Genomic DNA, 15,000 nt, shown 5'->3' on the forward strand with positions numbered 1-15,000 from the left:
GGGTGGGGTGGGTGTTGGGTGAGGAGGGTGGTGGGTGTTGGGTGAGGTGGGTGTTGGGTGAGGAGAGTGTTGGGTGAGGTGGGTGTTTGGTGGGGTGGGTGTTGGGTGAGGAGGGTGTTGGGTGGGGTGGGTGTTGGGTGAGGAGGGTGTTGGGTGAGGTGGGTGTTGGGTGAGGTGGGTGTTGGGTGAGGTGGGTGTTGGGTGAGGTGGGTGTTGGGTGAGGAGAGTGTTGGGTGAGGAGGGTGTTGGGTGAGGAGGGTGTTGGGTGAGGTGGGTGTTGGGTGAGGTGGGTGTTGGGTGAGGAGAGTGTTGGGTGAGGAGGGTGTTGGGTGAGGAGGGTGTTGGGTGAGGTGGGTGTTGGGTGAGGTGGGTGTTGGGTGAGGAGGGTGTTGGGTGAGGTGGGTGTTGGGTGAGGTGGGTGTTGGGTGAGGAGAGTGTTGGGTGAGGAGGGTGTTGGGTGAGGAGGGTGTTGGGTGGGGTGGTTGTTGGGTGAGGAGGGTGTTGGGTGGGGTGGGTGTTGGGTGAGGAGAGTGTTGGGTGGGGTGGGTGTTGGGTGAGGTGGGTGTTGGGTGAGGTGGGTGTTGGGTGGGGAGGGTGTTGGGTGGGGTGGGTGTTGGGTGAGGAGGGTGTTGGGTGAGGAGGGTGTTGGGTGAGGAGGGTGTTGGGTGAGGAGGGTGTTGGGTGAGGAGGGTGTTGGGTGAGGAGGGTGTTGGGTAAGGTGGGTGTTGGGTGAGGAGGGTGTTGGGTGAGGAGGGTGTTGGGTGAGGAGGGTGTTGGGTGAGGAGGGTGTTGGGTGGGGTGGGTGTTGGGTGGGGTGGGTGTTTGGTGGGGTGGGTGTTGGGTGGGGTGGGTGTTGGGTGGGGTGGGTGTTGGGTGGGGTGGGTGTTGGGTGAGGAGGGTGGTGGGTGAGGAGAGTGTTGGGTGAGGAGGGTGTTGGGTGAGGAGGGTGTTGGGTGAGGAGGGTGTTGGGTGAGGAGGGTGTTGGGTGAGGTGGGTGTTGGGTGAGGAGGGTGTTGGGTGGGGTGGGTGTTGGGTGTTGGGTGGGTGTTGGGTGGGGTGGGTGTTTGGTGAGGTGGGTGTTCTCTAGGTTGGAAAGGCAAAGATGCCGGCGCTCACGGCTATGACCAGTTTTAGGATGATTTAATATTTTCTCACAGCACCGGCAAACGGACGTTTCGGCCAAGAGGTCTTCCTCAGTGTTCAGACCTCCGTTAGGCTGTGAGAAGGTATTCAATCATCCTAAAACTGGACATACTTGCGGCTGCTGGTATCTTTGCAATTTGAACAGAACCTTTTCTGGACCGTGCACCCAGTAAGATGGTGTTTTTACTCTGCCCCTCTTTGATCTATATCCCCTAGGTTGGGCCGGGTCACTTTCTGCATCGGACAAATGAAGGGCCGATCTGCTGCCATGGTTGAGTGAGTATATGTGTGTGTGTAACGGAGTACAGTGTTAGAACCGTGTACTGTGGTATACTGTAGTATGTGTGTGTACGTTGTACTGTACTGTAGTAGGTGTGTCTGTGTGTGTACTGTTGTGTGTGTGTGTGTACTACTGTAGTATATGTTTACTGTAGTATGTCTGTGTGTATACTGTAGTATGTGTGTGTACTAGTATATGTGTATTGTGCTCTGTAGTGTACTAGTATCTGTGTGCTGTGCTCTGTAGTAGGTGTGTGTACTAGTATCTGTGTACTGTGCTCTGTAGTGTACTAGTATCTGTGTAGTGTGCTCTGTAGTGTACTAGTATCTGTGTAGTGTGCTCTGTAGTGTACTAGTATCTGTGTAGTGTGCTCTGTAGTAGGTGTGTGTACTACAGTAGTATCTGTGTGCTCTGCACAGTAGTATCTGTGTGTACTAGTATCTGTGTAGTGTGCTCTGTAGTGTACTAGTATCTGTTTGCTGTGCTCTGTAGTAGGTGTGCTTCCACGCATATTAAAAAAGGTATAGTGGGGAGAATACCTTTGTTACCCCCGACAACGGCATACCTGGCCAGGAGGGCGGAGTCCTCGGCGGGCGTGGCGTCGATGGCGTTCCCCAGGAGAGCGATGGTGTCAGAGTGGTAGTTCTGGACGTACTGGTAGGCCAGCGGGGGAGGGAACTCCGGGAGCCTGAACGTCTGGATGGACTTCTGAGGAACCCGGAGAACTAGAGGAGAGGGAGGAGAGGAGGAGAGGGAAGGGGGAGGGGAGAGGAGGAGAGGGAAAGGGGAGAGGAGAGGAGGGGAGGAGGAGAGGAGGAGAGGAGGAGAGGGGAAGGGGAGAGGAGGGGAGGGGAGAAGAGCGGAGTGGAAAGGAGGGGAGAGGAGGAGGAAAGATCAGCTGGAGGAACAGGAGAAGGGCGGGAAGCATATATATACAGGATTGAGACTCAGCCCCATGTGCACAGCGCTGAGACCCCGCCGGGCTGCGTACTGCTCTCAGAGGGGATCTTCTTCAGGGAGTTCTGTCTGACGGAGCCGGTCGGGGGTCTCTCCTCCCCCAGGTTGGGCAGGCTCTGGCCCAGCCTCCTGCTGAGCCGGCTCTCCGGGGTGCTATAGCTGCGCGCCATCTCCTGCATGGTGGGCCTCCGCGGGGACTCCGTCATCGCCCGCAGTCTGGGGGGGGGGGGGGGGGCGGACCGGGTTAGAAGCAAGCATGTGTATCGGGGTGTGTCGGCTGTAAATCTGTGTGTGTGTGTGTGTGTTACTTGTGCGCCTCTGTGCGGGTGCTGAGCTCCAGGCGTGTGTAGGCGTCCATCTTCCTGTTGAGACGATCTCGCAGGAAGGAGTGGAACATGTGCGTCTCCAGCACCTGAAACACGCCCCCATCGCCAGGTAATGTTAAAACACACCCCCATCACCAGGTAATGTTAAAACACGCCCCCATCACCAGGTAATGTTAAAACACGCCCCCATCACCAGGTAATGTTAAAACACACCCCCATCACCAGGTAATGTTAAAACACGCCCCCATCACCAGGTAATGTTAAAACACGCCCCCATCACCAGGTAATGTTAAAACACGCCCCCATCACCAGGTAATGTTAAAACACGCCCCCATCACCAGGTAATGTTAAAACACGCCCCCATCATCAAAGATATTCTGGCTTCAGCAGCCATGGAGCTTCACAGTTGGGCAAGACCTAAGCTGTGTTCGGAATTGCTCCCTATTCACTATATAGTGCACTATATAGGGCGTCAGCCATTTTGTTTGTAGTGTCCGAATTCTCCACGGAATTTTCGTTCCCTATATAGTCCACTATTTATTACCCACAATTCACCTTGATATGCAGGGAACAGTGCATGTACCCTACATTTGCTCCGTTCCCTAGGTAGTTCACTACATGGTGAACCCTATATAGGGAATAGGGAGTGAGGGAACGAGGGAGCGATTCCGAACACAGCTATAGTCAATCCCTCGCCTTCGTATCTCCTCCTCAGAACACACACCTTGCGGTAGAAGGGCTGGTCAGAAAGCTCTCTGGACTGGAGAAACTCCTCACTGTTGAAGACTCGGTGTTCATAGTTCAGATGTTCATGGACATCTCTGGAGGAAGTGAGCACCACAATTATCATCACAACATTATCACAACAACATTATCACAACAACATTATCACAACAACATTATCTCAACATTATCACCATATTACCATCACAACATTATCACAACAACATTATCCCCACAACATTATTGCCACAACATTATCTCAACATTATCACCATATTATCATCACAACATTATCATCAACACATTATCATCCAAATATCCCCACAAAATGATCACATCACAGCTCTATCATCACAACATCAATGTCACAACATTATCACATCACAACACTATCATCACAACATTATCATCACAACACTATCATCACAACACTATCATCACAACACTATCATCACAACACTATCATCACAACATTATCATCACAACACTATCATCCCAACATCAACGTCACTACATCCCACATCCCAGCATTCAGAGCAGAGGACGGGCGAGCAGGTGTGCACCTGAAGATGTTGACGATGAGCTCCAGAGTGATGTTCTGGATCTGCGTGTTGAGGTTCCTCTGCCAGGTTCTCCTCCGGGCCCGCTGCTCGTTCACCTCTGCGCTGACGCCCTGGTGGCACAGCTCCAGGTCATAGTGCATCTGCAGCCCCTCCACCCTGCACGCGCACACACACGCGCACGCGCACACGCGCGCACGCACACACACATGCACGCACACGCACACACACGTACACACACGCACACACACATGCAAGCGCACGCACGCGTGCACACGCGCACACACGCGCACACACACACACATTATTGCCTGACTGTCTGAAGTGTTGTTGGTGTGTGTGTGTATGTGCATGTGTGTGTGCGTGTGCGTCCGTGCGTGTGTGTGTGCGTGTGTGTGTGCGTGTGCGTCCGTGCGTGTGTGTGTGTGCGTCCGTGCATGTGTGTGTGCGTGCGTGTGCGTGTGTGCGTGTGTGTGTCCCACCGTGAGGTGAAGTACTCTCTGGCCGTCTCTGGGATGTCTGGAAGGTCGACGGTATCAGAGCAGGAGGAGAACACGGCACCCTCGTCTATGTTAGCCAGGATCAGGCCTTCTGTCTCCTGTCCACACACACGCACACACACGCGCGCACACACGCACATACACACATATTAACAATGGACACACACACACACAGGTCAGTGTCAGGCACACACACATCAACATTAGACACACACACACACACACACACACACACACATTCCAGAAAGGGCACACACCCTGCCCCCCAGGACTCAAATAAACAATAGCCTCCCTCAGCGACAGCCTCCCAGCCCAGTGACAGCGGAGCACGGTCAACGCACACAATCAACCTGCACTGAGTGTGTGTGTGTGTGTGTGTCTAATGTTAATGTGTGTGTGTGTGCCTGACACTGACCTGTGTTGTGCGTGTGTGTGTGTGCACGCGCGCGTGTGTTTGTGTGAGTGTCTGACACTGACCTGTGTTGTGTGTGAGTGAGTGAGCGTGCGTGTGTGCATGTGTGTGTGCACGTGTGTGTGTGTGCGATGACTCAGGGTACGGCGTCAGCACATTCAATCCCTTGACTGACTAGCGTCCTCTCGGGGCGTCCACTCTTGACCCCTCCCCTGTGGTGGTGCCAGGGGCTGGCGTCACCAGAGAGGCCAGGGATGAAGCTCCTCTCTCACAGAGAGGCCAGGGATGAAGCTCCTCTCTCACAGAGAGGCCCGGGATGAAGCTCCTCTCTCACAGAGAGGCCCGGGATGAAGCTCCTCTCTCACAGACGATGACCAGCAGGACTGTGGGGCAGGCTGAGTCATCTGTCCTGCGACTGGCGTTCAGTCATCACCCTCTCGCTCTGTCTAGCAGCACAGCACGGTAGATGACTGTAGTATTCGTCTCGGATGCTAGTACTGCTACCCTCCCACTCCGTTTACTAGATTAGGATTAGATGAGATTAAACCTTTGGCTGTCAACACCATTTCCTCTACTGTCCTGTCCAACATGGCTACCTAGTAGTAACTCCACTGTCCCAGTCCCCTACATACAGTCTGACTGGAGTTCCAGGCTAATATTACTACCCCCAACTGTCCGGCACGTTTTCTTTGGATAAAAGCGTCCAGTGCTTGGCTTTGGTCATGTTTAGTAATGTTTAGTTCCTAGTCTCGCATAGCCAGAGCGATCTCCACACTTTGTGTACACTGTGCCAGCGCTGGAAAAAGGTCTGGCTGGACTCTACCATTCGGAGATAGGGGGAAGGACGCTGCATTTCTTTAAACCAATCACAATCGTCTCGGGGCGGAGCAGTTGCTAGGTTGTCGTCGTTTCACGTAGTCTTGATTGAATCTGATTGGGCCGGGAAAAATCTTTCTTCACCACTGATTGGGCGGTAATAAACGAATGATTAGGCTCATCCCCTCCAAAACAAACACATCCGGATAGTGAGTCAGACCAGTCAGTCCTCGTCCCTGCGGCTGAGAGGGGGGGGGGGGTCCAGTCTTACCGGCGCCACGTCGTCGTAGTGGTGCAGATGGCAGCCCATCAGGTAGGCGGTGGGCGCCATCAGGAAGTCCAGCATCTGGTGGGCCAGCACCGGCACGTAGGGGTGCTGCCAGGAGAGCGGGTAGAGGAGCAGCATCACGGCCTCGGCCACCAGGGTCAGCCGGGCCCAGTCCCGGGACAACAGGACCACCCGCTGCTCCATCAGCAAGCTGGCCAGGATCTGAGGAACCACACACATGGTGGGGATGTGGTGGCGGTACGGTCTGGGGCTAGACTAGGGTAGGCTAGACTGGGCTCAGCTGTAGCAGCTAAATATCAGTGAATCTGAGGCTAGGCTAGGTTAGAACCACCTTTAGCAGTTGAGTGGGTCTAAGCTAAGCTAAGCCTAGAAGCGTACTGTACCTGTAGCAGCTGTGTGAATCTGGGGCTAGGCTAAGCTAGCCTAGAAGCTTACTGTACCTGTAGCAGCTGTGTGAATCTGGGGCTAGGCTAAGCTAGCCTAGAACAGTACTGTACCTGTAGCAGCTGTGTGAATCTGGGGCTAGGCTAGGCTAGGCTAAGCTAGCCTAGAACAGTACTTTACCTGTAGCAGCTGTGTGAATCTGGGGCTAGGCTAGGCTAGGCTAAGCTAGCCTAGAGCAGTACTGTACCCGTAGCAGCTGTGTGAATCTGGGGCTAGGCTAGGCTTGGCTAGGCTAAGCTAGCCTAGAGCAGTACTGTACCTGGAGCAGTTGCGTAGGTCTGAAGCAGAGGAAGGCCAGGTGTAGGTCCAGGTCCACGGCAGGTCTGTCCTGGTCCTCTCTGGAGGGCAGAAACACCTGGAGGGGCTTCAGACTGAACACCTGCAACAGACACACACACATCAGACAGGGCAGAAACACCTGGAGGGGCCTCAGACTGAACACCTGCAACAGACACACACACACATCAGACAGAGCAGAAACACCTGGAGGGGCCTCAGACTGAACACCTGCAACAGACACACACACACATCAGACAGAGCAGCCCTTAGGAAACAGAGCAGCCCTTAGGAAACAGAGTAGCCCTTAGGAAACAGAGTAGCCCTTAGGAAACAGAGTAGCCCTTAGGAAACAGAGCAGCCCTTAGGAAACAGAGCAGCCCTTAGGAAACAGAGTAGCCCTTAGGAAAATGGATTGTGATATTAGAAAAGATAATGTAATATATATCAAACAATACATTTCCATAAATAGGAAAGTAGTGGTTCCAATATACTGCAATATACTGTATGGAATTCTGTATATTTCCTCCATATATTTTACATACATATATTACAATATAATATATTGATAGTTAATATATAGGGGAATATATTTTCTTGGAATAAGGGTCAGTGTCCAAGCGCCGTCTACAAACAGATAATAAACGGTCTAGAGAGTGTAAAACAGCAGATATAGACGGTCTAGAGAGTGTAAAACAGCAGATATAGACGGTCTAGAGAGTGTTAAACAGCAGATATAGACGGTCTAGAGAGTGTAAAACAGCAGATATAGACAGTCTAGAGCAGTGGTTCTTAACCTGGGTTCGATCGAACCCCAGGGGTTCGGTGAGTCAGTCTCAGGGGTTCGGCGGAGGTCAAGACACACACCCGACTCATATGATTCGTGATGACACGCCCCGCTTGGCCATCATTGGCTGCAGGTGACCACGCTACATCGCTTGACCTATCTGTGCTGCAGGGAATTTGGTGCGCTCAGTAGTCGACTTGTGACTGTCGTCATGGTACGTCGTGTGATTGTGAAAGGAACAGACTTTGTTGCGAAAATGACATGAGAGTGGCACTTGCCATGGTGAAGCTGCACATTTCTGAACTGGTCTCTGAAAGGCAACAGCAGAAGTCACACTGATTTGCAGTAAATATTCATTATTATGTTTTTGTTTTTGTGTGAAAATCATGTTTTGATGGTTTTGTTCTTTGAACACAGTGATGTTGATGCACGGTTCATTTTGTGCACCAGTAAAATATATACCTATGTTTTGAATTTGAAAAAATCATATTTTATTTTTCCAATTAAGAAGGGTTCGGTGAATGCGCATATGAAACTGTTGGGGTTCAGTACCTCCAACAAGGTTAAGAACCACTGGTCTAGAGAGTGTAAAACAGCAGATATAGACGGTCTAGAGAGTGTAAAACAGCAGATATAGACGGTCTAGAGAGTGGGGTGAGAGCGCCGTGTCTCACCACATGCAGCTGGCCCGGAGGTGGGATGGGGACCAGGGCGAGCTTGGCCGAGAACTCCTTCACCTTCTCCTCACAGTCCCCCATCCTGGCCGGCTTCAGCTGGCTGGTCAGACTGGGGAAACAAAAACGCCTTCAGACACTGTGTTTATCAACGGACGCATTAAGATGGACGCCGTAGCCGGCTTAAAGCGGCGCTTATGGGGACGTCAGGTCACGTTGTGCTTGTGAAGTCAAGAGGACCAGATGGAATCCCCACAGAGAGGGGAGTGAGGACGGAAGAGCGAGGCGGCGACGCCCCCGTCGCACAGGGAGCCGCCATCTTTCCTCCTCACCAGGAGAGACAGTCCCTCAGGGCGGTGTAGTACGGGTACTTGGAGATGATGCACACGCTGTGAGCCGCATAGAGGCGGGACTTGGAGGAGGGGCGGTGGCCGTTGTGGACGCCGCCCTCCTGAGGGGCCTGGAAGAGCAAAACAGCCAATGAGAAGACTTGTGTTATCACCAGCTGACGGGTCACGACCTGATGACACTGACCAGTCACAGCCTGAGGATGTTGACTGCCAGATAATATGTTTATGTATTGAAATAATATGTTTATGTATTGAAATAATATGTGTATGTATTGAAATAATATGTTTATGTATTGAAATAATATGTTTATGTATTGAAATAATATGTTTATGTCATATGTTTCCTCAATCTGGCTGTCTTCTGCGACTTGTCTGTTGCACCCCCCCTCCCAAAATGTACCTGTATAAGCCTGGAGTACTGTATAGTATTGTGTAGTACTGTGTAGTATTATGATGTAGTGTACCTGTATGGGCCTGTGGCACTGTATATTGTTGTGTAGTACTGTGTTGTATTGTGTAGTATTATGATGTAGTGTACTACATCTGTAGTACTGTGTAGTATTGTGTAGTATTATGATGTAGTGTACTAGATCTGTAGTACTGTATAGTATTGTGTAGTACTGTGTAGTATTGTGTAGTATTATGATGTAGTGTACTAGATCTGTAGTACTGTATAGTATTGTGTAGTACTGTGTAGTATTGTGTAGTATTATGATGTAGTGTACTAGATCTGTAATACTGTATAGTATTGTGTAGTACTGTGTAGTATTGTGTAGTATTATGATGTAGTGTACTAGATCTGTAATACTGTATAGTATTGTGTAGTACTGTGTAGTATTGTGTAGTATTATGATGTAGTGTACTAGATCTGTAATACTGTATAGTATTGTGTAGTACTGTGTAGTATTGTGTAGTATTATGATGTAGTGTACTAGATCTGTAATACTGTATAGTATTGTGTAGTACTGTGTAGTACTGTGTAGTATTATGATGTAGAGTACCTGTATGGGCCTGTAGTACTGCACCACTACTCCATGTGTCCTGTTGCCTAACACATCCGTGAACACCAGGAAGTGGTAGGAATCTTCTCTCTGCTCATTGGTGATCTGGAGACCACCTGGCCAATGAGATAAGAGTCATTAGACGGCAAATAAAAACAACAACAAGAACAATTTGGGATCTGGGGCCCAGGGGGCTGGGGGTTGTAGTGTTACCAGGGAAACAGAGCTGAGGCAGGGCGATGAGGTCGATGTCTTTCGGAACACTGATGTCCTCCGTGGCCCCGCCTCCCTCGCCGTGATTGGCTGGTCCTCCATTGGCCGTGGTTGGCCTCTCCCTCTTCTTCTTGATGAAGCTCTTCCTCTTCTGGACCCTGCTGAAGGCGGGGGCGTGGCCTGCCACCTCACCAACTCTGGTCTCCTTGGTAACAAAGGGCGGGGCATGGACTTGCAGTACCTCCGCCTCCAACAGGGGGAGCTCTTTGACCTTCCCCTGCTGCTGCAACTGAGAGGACGCGTCACACACGTACACACGCGCACACACGTACACATACACACGTACACATACACACGTACACATACACACACGCGCGCACACACACACGCACACACACGTACACACATACACACGTACACATACACACACGCGCACACACACACACGAGAGGGTAAGGTCAAGTCCTGTATTTGAACAGGAATAAATTAAACAAGCTGAACATTTCTACTCAACAACTTCATTTTCACACAACACATTAGAAATAAACTACCAGACCGATTTTCATGAAACTCGGCGGAGGGAGGGAAATAGAATAGAAATAGAATAGAAAAGTTGAATTGCCGTATATAACCACTATGGGTACAGACACATTGGGATTCTTGTAATCGCTTTTCCTTACAGTATCTTATCAGCACTAATCACTTCCTCATCCCAGTCCTAGATACACAGATAGACATTTTAAAGGTTCCCAAACTGGCAATTTACTATCCATAGTGACAGTCTGTCAATTCTATCAATTTGATGCATGGGTCAAGGAAGAACCCATTAAATTTTGGAGCGGATCCGTATCATGGAGCAGATCCACATATAATTAGCATTGCCAGATAGACCAGACTGTCACATATGGGTGCTTCGTTTAATACATCCATGTTTAGGATACACTGTTAGCTTCTAGCTAGGTAATGTCACCTATCGATAGCATGCAGGAAGGATTGATTCAGCTAGCGACCTAGCTAATTTGTGGATATTAGGACCGAAATATGATGGCAAAGATCAACTAGGTAGCTATGCTCGTAGCTAGTTAGCAATAGACTACAGCCGTCCGTGCTGTCATATCCAGTGTTGCCAACTTGGCGACTGTCGCTCCATCTGGCGACTTTCCAGGCGCCCTTGGCGACTTAATAAGTCAAAAGCGACCAGCGACAAATCTAGCGAGTTTTTCTGGTCATTGGGGTAATTTTTGTGTTGACAGAGTTCTGAAAAAGAATGTAACATATCCCATTACGGGATTCACGTTACAACCGAGCTCACGAGGGCGGAGTACAGCGAGGGCTGCAGTCTCCTCCTCCTCACGGCTCACACGGCCAGTCTGACTAGACAGCAGCTCCGCAGTCCAGCCAGCTGCAGCAGCCAGAAGACACCGTGACCGCTCTAATAATAATAATAATAATAATAATAACTTTCATTTATATAGTGCCTTTCATAAAACCCAAGGTCGCTTTACATAGGGGCAGAACAGACAAGAGACAAACATGGTAGACAGAGACACACAACATTAAGAAACGGAAGCTAGAGGTCAAAGGCGATGTTAAAGAGGTGAGTTTTAAGAAGTTTCTTGAAGCAGTCCAGAGTTGGGGCGTTGCGGAGTTCTACAGGGAGGGAGTTCCAGAGGGTGGGAGCTGCCACGCTGAAAGCTCTGTCCCCAAAGGTCCGCAGTCTGGTTCGGGGGATGGAGAGCTGACCGGTGTCTGGGGATCGCAGGGACCGTGACTGAGTGTAGGGGTGGAGGAGGTCAGTCTGGTTCGGGGGATGGAGAGCTGACCGGTGTCTGAGGATCGCAGGGACCGTGACTGAGTGTAGGGGTGGAGGAGGTCAGTCTGCCTCGGGGGATGGAGAGCTGACCGGTGTCTGAGGATCGCAGGGACCGTGACTGAGTGTAGGGGTGGAGGAGGTCAGTCTGCCTCGGGGGATGGAGAGCTGACCGGTGTCTGAGGATCGCAGGGACCGTGACTGAGTGTAGGGGTGGAGGAGGTCAGTCTGCTTCGGGGGATGGAGAGCTGACCGGTGTCTGAGGATCGCAGGGACCGTGACTGAGTGTAGGGGTGGAGGAGGTCAGTCTGGTTCGGGGGACGGAGAGCTGACCGGTGTCTGAGGATCGCAGGGGCCGTGACTGAGTGTAGGGGTGGAGGAGGTCGGTGAGGTACTGAGGTGCCAGAGCATGGAGGGACTTGTAAGTGATGAGGAGGGTTTTGTAGGTGATGCAGGATTTGATGGGGAGCCAGTGAAGGTGGATGAGGGTGGGGGTGATGTTGGGAGCCAGTGAAGGTGGATGAGGGTGGGGGTGATGTGCTCCAGGTAGCTGAGATCCACCAGAGAGCAGAGCTGAAGAGCACCCGTTCAGCCGACCCCAGCTGTGTCTAACCCAACTGCTCATAAACTGACACGGTGATGCACCACTTTTTGACATATGTCGCCTCTAAGTATGGAAACCCTAATGTCACTGTACATGCTGACGATATGCATTCACGGGTGGAGGTCTGCGCTCTCCGAAGACGTTTAACCACGGACACACAGGATACCACCTTCTTTATGGACACACAGGATACCACCTTCTCTATGGACACACAGGATGCCACCTTCTCTATGGACACACAGGATGCCACCTTCTCTATGGACACACAGTATACCACCTTCTCTATGGACACACAGGATGCCACCTTCTCTATGGACACACAGGATACCACCTTCTCTATGGACACACAGGATACCACCTTCTCTATGGACACACAGTATACCACCTTCTCTATGGACACACAGGATACCACCTTCTTTATGGACACACAGGATGCCACCTTCTCTATGGACACACAGGATGCCACCTTCTCTATGGACACACAGGATACCACCTTCTTTATGGACACACAGGATGCCACCTTCTCTATGGACACACAGGATGCCACCTTCTCTATGGACACACAGGATACCACCTTCTTTATGGACACACAGGATGCCACCTTCTCTATGGACACACAGGATGCCACCTTCTCTATGGACACACAGTATACCACCTTCTCTATGGACACACAGGATGCCACCTTCTTTATGGACACACAGGATACCACCTTCTCTATGGACACACAGTATACCACCTTCTCTATGGACACACAGTATACCACCTTCTTTATGGACACACAGGATACCACCTTCTCTATGGACACACAGTATACCACCTTCTTTATGGACACACAGTATACCACCTTCTCTATGGACACACAGTATACCACCTTCTTTATGGACACACAGGATACCACCTTCTCTATGGACACACAGGATACCACCTTCTCTATGGACACACAGGATACCACCTTCTCTATGGACACACAGGATACCACCTTCTCTATGGACACACAGTATACCACCTTCTCTATGGACACACAGTCAGTATACATCTACTTCTTAACCACCACCGAGGCCAATTCAATACATTTTCTATTAGGGTAAATTGACTACTACAGTCACCAATACACCACTACGGATAGTTTTAGTATTGTTTATTGATGGGAGGGTGGATGGATGGATGGATGGATGGATGGATGGATGGATAGATACACTTTATCTATCTATTCCCTCTGTGTGAACCCAGTAGTAAAATCATGTTGATGATATTGATGTTGATGTTGATGATGATGATGGTGTCATTTTGACACTTGTTTTGACGATGATGATCATGATGCTGACCTTGATGTTGTGTATGTATGTACTGTACTCTCTTGTTTTGTCTGTTTGCTGCAGAACCAGCAGCCCCTCCGGGACAAATAAAGTAGAGTAGAGTTGATGTGTTTGGTGTGGAGCTACCTACCTGGTAGAGCTCTCGTAGTTTATCAGAGGAGGCACCCAACACCACACAAGCCTCCAGCAGCCCTGACGGCAGGTCGGCCATCCCCGTCTAGGAGGTTAGACACACACACAATCTCTTCCTGCTCCTCCTCTTCCTCTCCACACAGGAAACCTCTGGACCATGGCCTACCTGTGGCTGGAATGAACACACACATGCGCACGACCACACACACACACACGCACGCACAAAAACACACTTTATAACTTGCCTAGTAAGTCTCCAACAAGAACCACTGCAGACTGGGAGAGTGAAAGCAACATAAGATGCTCTCTCTCTCTCTCCCTCCCTCTCTCTCTGTCTCTCCCTACTCGCTTCCTTTCTTTGCCTCTCCATCTTTCTTTCTCTCCCTCTCTCTCACTCTACTCCCTTCCTTCCTTCCTTCCTTCCTTCCTTCCTCTCTCTCCCTCCCTCCCTCCCTCCCTCTCCCCCTCTGTCACACAAACACCACTATCATCTATCATCACTCCAGATTTCACCTGAAACCACCAGTAACATTCTAAACAGATTTTCCTGTGAATCTCTTACCCCCCCCCATCTCTCTGCATATCTCAGCTGTTAGATACGGGCAGAGCCCCCCCCCCCCCCATCACACAGAGAGGTGAGCACAGACACAACAACGCATCAACAACACAACTGACCACGTGTGCACCTTAAAGGCACAGGCCAGATCAGCCCACCTCTCACACTAATGCACCAGTCATCATTTAATCATTAACTGAGCTTCAGGCTGAAACCTACAAGACGCGCCAGCTAGGTTACTTACTGCTAGTGTGACTCAGAAAGATCACCAGCTAAGTTTCTGACTAGACACACACACACACACACACACACACACACACACACACACACACACACACTCACACACACACACACTACTGCTAGTGTGACTCAGAAAGACTCGCCAGCTAAGTTACTGACTACTGGACTGCACCTTAAATGACTGCACTTATATTGTGCTTTCATCCAAAGCGCTTTACAATGGCCTCTCATTCACCCATTCACACACCAATGGCGGCAGCTGCCATGCAAGATGCCAGCCTGCTCATTGGGAGCAATTTTGGGGTTCAATGTCTTGCCTAAGGACAGAGTGACATGTGGGCAGGAGGAGCCGGGATTCGAACCGCCAACCCTACGATCATTGGACGAGCCGCTCTCCCTCCTGAGCCACAGCCGCCCCTGTACTGCTTGTGGGACTCAGGCTTTACAAGCTTCTCCTTAGAGAGTAAACAAGCTAGTTCTGATAACTACACTAAACAAGCTACAGTAGGTCTGAATACTTCAATTAGGTGGAGACTATCTAGCTGTGTTGAGACTAACTAGCTGTGTTGAGACTAACTAGCTGTGTTGAGA

General features: G+C 50.5%; 1 protein-coding gene across 1 annotated transcript in view; it reads right to left on the minus strand.

Annotated features, from left to right (window-relative positions):
• Nucleotides 1–15,000, minus strand: part of dennd3a (DENN/MADD domain containing 3a) — a gene marked incomplete at its 3' end in the record, with an annotated part of 37,670 nt that overhangs the window by 18,633 nt on the left and 4,037 nt on the right. Inside the window, exons 2-14 of the mRNA XM_084461142.1 lie at nucleotides 13,612–13,785; nucleotides 9,752–10,040; nucleotides 9,539–9,654; nucleotides 8,520–8,647; nucleotides 8,188–8,299; nucleotides 6,710–6,829; nucleotides 5,989–6,207; nucleotides 4,472–4,587; nucleotides 3,993–4,148; nucleotides 3,431–3,527; nucleotides 2,689–2,792; nucleotides 2,415–2,596; nucleotides 1,989–2,148 (exon numbers count right to left, since the gene is read on the minus strand). Of these exons, the coding sequence (XP_084317268.1) occupies nucleotides 1,989–2,148; nucleotides 2,415–2,596; nucleotides 2,689–2,792; nucleotides 3,431–3,527; nucleotides 3,993–4,148; nucleotides 4,472–4,587; nucleotides 5,989–6,207; nucleotides 6,710–6,829; nucleotides 8,188–8,299; nucleotides 8,520–8,647; nucleotides 9,539–9,654; nucleotides 9,752–10,040; nucleotides 13,612–13,692 (1,880 nt within the window). The 5' untranslated portion in view covers nucleotides 13,693–13,785. The remainder of the gene's footprint in view (nucleotides 1–1,988; nucleotides 2,149–2,414; nucleotides 2,597–2,688; nucleotides 2,793–3,430; nucleotides 3,528–3,992; nucleotides 4,149–4,471; nucleotides 4,588–5,988; nucleotides 6,208–6,709; nucleotides 6,830–8,187; nucleotides 8,300–8,519; nucleotides 8,648–9,538; nucleotides 9,655–9,751; nucleotides 10,041–13,611; nucleotides 13,786–15,000) is intronic.

The sequence above is a fragment of the Borostomias antarcticus genome, assembly GCF_949987555.1.
Source record: "Borostomias antarcticus genome assembly, chromosome: 36".
Lineage (NCBI taxonomy): Eukaryota > Metazoa > Chordata > Actinopteri > Stomiiformes > Stomiidae > Borostomias > Borostomias antarcticus.